Below are 6,000 nucleotides of genomic sequence, written 5' to 3' on the forward strand. Positions count from 1 at the left end.
GTGCTCAGCAGGTTAATACCTGCCCTTCAAAGGTATTATTTATAGACGCAGTTAGCGTCAGAAAAAATACCTTCAGGTTTGGTCAATCACAATGCGTGTGCTAAATAACATATTTGTTGTTATGTCTGGGGTGAATATTACATATTTATTATGGCAAGTTGAAAGACGCAAACCTCAGTTAATAGATGAGCTTGTATATTTTTTGCGAGTTTTTTGTCAAGTTTGAACATGTTTTTACACACGCAGACCTTTAGTACATCAGGCCCTTAATGTCACACTACTTATACATGTGTTAAAACCAAACAACACCAGGCGACAAACTGAATGATTGACTACAGTCAGCTAGCTTCTCCTTAAAAACACCTTTTCACACTTTCAGTGCAATTCTATGTTGTTCATTTTTAAATGAGAAAAACCTTGCGAAGAACCTTTAGATGTGGTTTTGGAATGAAATACCGTGCACCATATTACTGTGTAAGACTAGCACTTTGACTATTGTACTAAATAGTACATAGATTGTCACAAAGTAACAAAGTTTCATTTTCAACCTGTGAAAAGATTGTCTTCCACTTGTCTTGTCAACACTCCTGAATGTTGTGTTATTCAGGTTACTGCAGAGTCAGACCAGAAGACTTTTGTCTACCAGGGTCACATTCACAGTAAAGATTTTGGCAAGTTCCATCTGACGAGGCAAGGTAGGTTTGTCCATAGCAACAGCACCAATATCAACCCTGAACAATGCAAGTTTTTTGTTTGTGTAAAACAAAATACATACACTAAATTACATTCTACACTAAGCAAGCATGAGAAGCTGGGCTTATGTTTACAGACCAACAATGCATGAAGCATCTATTATACATGCACAGAGGGGTGTCTGTGCGTATGCGTTAATGTGTCTGTGGGTTTATGTCTGTCTGTATTCCCAGGACCTGTAACCATGGCAATGGACCCATCCAACCCCTACACAAACAGCAGCTCTGTGGCAGCAGCCATCTTAGTTCCTTTCTTTGCCCTCATCCTGTCTGGATTTGCTTTCTACCTCTACAAGCACAGGTAAGCTGTAGCCTCACTGTAAAGCAATCCTATAAAAACAGACAACCATCAGAGTAGAATACAAAACTTTACCCTCTATTTGTAGAGGTCAGTATCTTGAATATTTTCAGTAAAAGTAATCATTAAGTATAATGCAGTAAAAGAGAATGAATATTTTTTATAATTGTAACACACATACTGTATAAACACCTGATGATCAAATAACCTGATGAATGAATATAAGAACATTTCCACCTTATGTCTTTATGTAACTATAACTTTGTGGGTTTTAATGCATTTAAGTAGCTTCTTGGAGTGCTTAATTTTCTTTTTTCAGTGCACCGCTATTCCCCAATTTACATGGTGTATTACAGTTAGTTATTTCATACATTTACCAGAAATGCTTACTCTCTAACTTATTTCAAACATGTCTTCAGGTTTTATAGCATTGCTGCATGTTTGCCTCTTGTTAAATGCTGGCACTAAAACTAGACTGTGACAACATGGAACTTAAAGTTCTTTGTTTTTAACAATTAAAAAAAACTGAATATTATGACAATGACAAATTTTGAAAAACTAAATAAATACATTAAAATATATTGTCTTGCAGTTACTGAGCTATCTGGCTATTGAACATGTTTCAACAAAATTGCAATATTTGAAAATAGCAGGATTTTTGGCACGTGGACATGTAAAAATCTGAACATGTTTTTTTCTCTTTCTGATTTCTATCTGGACAGCTCTTTGGCTACTTTAAGATTCACAGCCTCAAGGTTCAAGTGTGTCAATGTGCCCTTCAGTCAGCCTTATGCATTTGACTATAGATAATGCCTAATGTGCTGTATGCTGGTTCTGAAGCGCAGCTTGAGGCTGACTGTTGGCTATTTAAGCGAAATAATGCACAATTCGCTCCATGCGTCTGTTTTGTCAACAAGTCGTGGTTGGTCGGCAGTAGCAGTGGTACTTGTAGCCATGCTTCAGGTACTCTCACCATGAAGGCTGCAGCGTGCATATTAGAGATTTTTTTTTTTTTTTTTTTTTAACAGTTGGCACCCTCACTGCGCCTCATAGAAAATATGGCTATGGTTAAAACACTGTCATTCTTAGCACCAGTGTTAATCATATGGGGTATAGTAACAGTTTTAACAGCTGTGTATTGCAATACCTTTCTAGAAACGGTGTACCATGCAACACTAATGTGCTTTAGGGTGTTTCTTCTCTTCAATATTAGTGTTCATTACACTGAGGCCTTTTTTACAGTGTTGTCTGAAACAGTAATGTAATCCCTTTAACTATTTCATTCTACAAAATAATTATACTCTCTGTATTTTGAAACATGGGTCCCTAACTTGATGAAAGAGCAAATGCAAGCACACACTTTTGGGCAAGTTATTTCTGCAATTTCACTACATACACTAGATAGTATTATTAGTCATCATCTATCATCTTTTAATGTAACCTACAAGTGTACCTAAATGGCTTTGCAATTTGTATTAGTGATTTACAGTTCATGCATGTGAGACGAAAAACAAATTTGGTACAAAATCACCAAACACAGGTGAAGGCACACTTAAAATGTTCTTGAGGCAAACCAAATTGGCTCTCCTCCAGCAGCTCTTCCTTTGCCAGCCTTGAACCAACATTAAAATAGAACCCATGTGGGAAAGAGGGTAGTGATGTTTTTTTTTGTAATCTTTAAAACCAGGGCAGAGTCATTTGGCTGAACATTATTCATTTATTTGTCCTCTGTTCCAAACTGAGTACATCCTTAAATGTATTAAGTGGACTTGATGTCAGACTTAGTGGAAGAACAGGCAGTTATACAGAAGTCTTTAACATACTGAATGTTAGGTCTGATTGACCACAGATATTAATTATTCTTCATTGTAAGTTCACAAAAGACTTCCAGTACAATGCCTAAAGATGTCTGATAATTCAGAGCCGTATTGAGGGTAAAATGTCATCATGTGCTTTGTTTAAAACTATGTGAGATTCCACATCTAAGGAGTATTTGACTGCAGTCTATCACTCAAAGATTTACAAAGTCATTCATTTAATAATAGCCATTATGACACATGAATCTGTCGGCTTGTCATTTACAAGAGCAGTATGCTATTCTGTCTGCAGAGTGCCTGATGGTTCCCTGAATGTTATTTAGGTTTAAGTTCTGTGCTAGCCAGTTAGTAACATGCTTTTCTACGTACTAAGTAGTTAGCATGCTAAATTCTGTGGATGCTAACTGCTGTGTACAGGGCCATGCAGGCTACCAGACATACTGACAGTCTATTTACCATTGTTTACCAATAGCTGGTAAGGTCAGTAGACTACTAACCATTACCATTGAATTACCTAACCCTTTGTTACACAACCTGCTTGTCAGATAGCAGTATGCCTTGCTAGTTGATGTGTATTAAAGCTGATGGTTGTATGCAGGACATTGTCTGCTGACACAGATGACAATGAGAGACCAAAAGACACCTGGGGGCCTGGCGGCAGGTAAGACTGACACCTGTCATTCATCTGGTTTCAAACAGCAACCAGACTTCCGCCCGCCGCCATCCTCCGTCAACCTCGTCATCACTTGTTTTTAGTTTTTAGGTTTTTTTCATGCTGTTTAGTATGGCTGCACAATTGAGCAAACGATGTGATTCTAATTTTCTGAACTGAACTGAAAATTGAACTTTGCGAAGTGTCGTATTACTGTAAGTTAAATGTAAAATCTGTAAACTACAATGAAAAGGAATAAAGATGAAAATGTCACAAGTAAACATGCATATCAGCTAAAAGTAACTGGGGTGATATCTTTAATCAGGAAATGAATGAATGGTGATGTTTTGAAAGCAGTGCAGCTATATTGTGTTAATACAGCAATCATTTGAAGTTAGGAGGGCATTTTATTTCTTTGTCTTTGATCTCATTGTCATCTCTCTGTCAGCATGATGCCATCAAGAACAAATATAGTATTTGACCAACTGTAAATTGATCAGATTCAAACAAGTAATGTGTTTACTGTTTTTTTGTATGCTGTTGCTTTTTTAAGTTTTTTTTTTTTTGTGTGTGTTACCTATAATCATGATGTTACTTTAATCTTGACTTTACACAATGACAAGCCAACAGAAACAGTTTCTTTACATTACAATACAACTGTTGTATAACTGAGAGTCTAGAAACTAGGTGAGTGTGTACATTGCAGTTTTTGCAGTTCTGCTTTGGCCTGTATGTCTGTACAGTATTTATAATACTGTCAAAGCAATTACGTGTGCTGTTTTTCATTCTACCAATAAAATTAAACTATTGCACCTACAGTCACAACTACAAAACTAGTGCAGCAATTTGAACTACTGCCACGCAGGGGAGGTCCTCGGTGTGTGTTGGTGTGTGTGCAGTTTTGTAAAGTAATGGGTTGAGCATGTAGGGTAGGCTTAGTGGCTCCCCAGGGTTGGATTTCTACCAGTGCACACACACACACATACTCTTAATGAGGTCAGAGTCAAAAAGCGTTTCAGCTGCAGTACTCCTCCCTGCTAATAGTTCCACAGGGTTTGGGGAATAAGTGATTATATCTAACTGGATTATAGGACCTGATTATCCAAAAATGTAATCTGCGACAAACAGACAAATTTAGGAGGGGGTAGTCATATTTCACTGCATGTCTGTTTTAACCCCTGCAGTATGTTTCTTTAAATCCTTGTTCAGGTAAATTGAGTAATAATATATTCTTTTGAACTAAAACCATTGGATGCCATTTACATGCATGCGGACACACTCACATGTGAGCACCAGATGGTCACTGGGAAGCCGAACTACTGAAGAGGGCAATTGTTACAGTTCATGTTCTGATTCTTGCCATAACTTTCCCTGCAATTTGTAGATGCTGACAATTGGAAACTTATTAGATTTAAAGGGTAAAGCTGCTGACCAGCAAGTCAATTAAGAAAGGTGAAGGGACAGAAAGGGTGTTTAAAGTTTTTGTTGCAAGTTTTTTTGATTGGTCGTAGTGCTAAATAAGACTGATGATTAAAACACTAGAAAGTCAAAAGGCTCCAGAACAAACTCATTATCTGCTTTCTAGATGTTCAACATTCTTCATCAGCTACTGGTTTATGTAAGCTTGTTGCCATTTTAAATATTGGATATTAAAACAAGCGCATCAGCAGATATGAGCAGCTTTAGCTTACTGTTTTGCAATGCTGGAGTACATAGTTGTCATTTTGTGTTTTAGAGGCCGACATCCTTTTGGTTGTATTGTGTTTTCTTCTCAGATCATTAAATTTAATTGTGCAAAAATATCATCCATTAACTCAATTATGTCCTTCTGTTTGTTTTCCAGGACGCGTCCCAAGGTCCAGTTCAATGGCTATGTTGGCCATGAAAGCTCCAATGGTCAAGCATCATTTGAAAACCCGATGTATGACACCAACATGAAGCCCACTGAGGCTAAGGCGGTTCGATTTGATACCACACTCAATACAGTCTGCACAGTGGTATAGTCCAACATACCTGCCACTACGTAAACAGTGGTGTAGTACAACCTCCCTGTCGCAGTCTGCAGTGTGGTTTAACCAAACAGGACAGAAAGAACAAACTTAAGATTAGGACATGTCACCTTGAGCAGTCTGTGTTGTAGCATGCTGGTCCTTTGTCAGCATAACCTGCACAGTAATGCAACTCTGTTCGACCTCCTACCTGAACAATGGTATCATCCACCTCTCTCTATAGTCTGAATGGCATAAGAGCAGCATAAGTTGGAACCAGTAAACAAGGGAGTAGGCATGAAATATCATGAAGTCTATTGTTCAGGGGGTCAATGACCAACAACCAGGATTCCTCTTAAACATTAATACTGTTCAGACAAGTCGAACTTCCTCCAAGAGCGGCAAAATTATTGAACAGTTCTCATCCAGTGTCAGTTGACTTCTAGAAAATTTGATCCAACCTCTTAGGTAAAGGGCTTGATACAGCCAGTGT

The 6,000-nt window shown here is 37.8% G+C and overlaps 1 protein-coding gene across 1 annotated transcript in view; it reads left to right on the forward strand.

Annotated features, from left to right (window-relative positions):
• The window catches only part of LOC128357768 (CUB and sushi domain-containing protein 1-like), a gene marked incomplete at its 5' end in the record, with an annotated part of 321,638 nt that extends 316,116 nt beyond the window's left edge, over positions 1–5,522 (forward strand). Inside the window, 4 exons of the mRNA XM_053318176.1 lie at positions 608–695; positions 927–1,053; positions 3,466–3,528; positions 5,363–5,522. Of these exons, the coding sequence (XP_053174151.1) occupies positions 608–695; positions 927–1,053; positions 3,466–3,528; positions 5,363–5,522 (438 nt within the window). The remainder of the gene's footprint in view (positions 1–607; positions 696–926; positions 1,054–3,465; positions 3,529–5,362) is intronic.
• Between the last annotated feature and the right edge of the window lie 478 nt (positions 5,523–6,000).

The sequence above is a fragment of the Scomber japonicus genome, chromosome 1 (assembly GCF_027409825.1).
Source record: "Scomber japonicus isolate fScoJap1 chromosome 1, fScoJap1.pri, whole genome shotgun sequence".
Taxonomy (NCBI): Eukaryota; Metazoa; Chordata; class Actinopteri; order Scombriformes; family Scombridae; genus Scomber; species Scomber japonicus.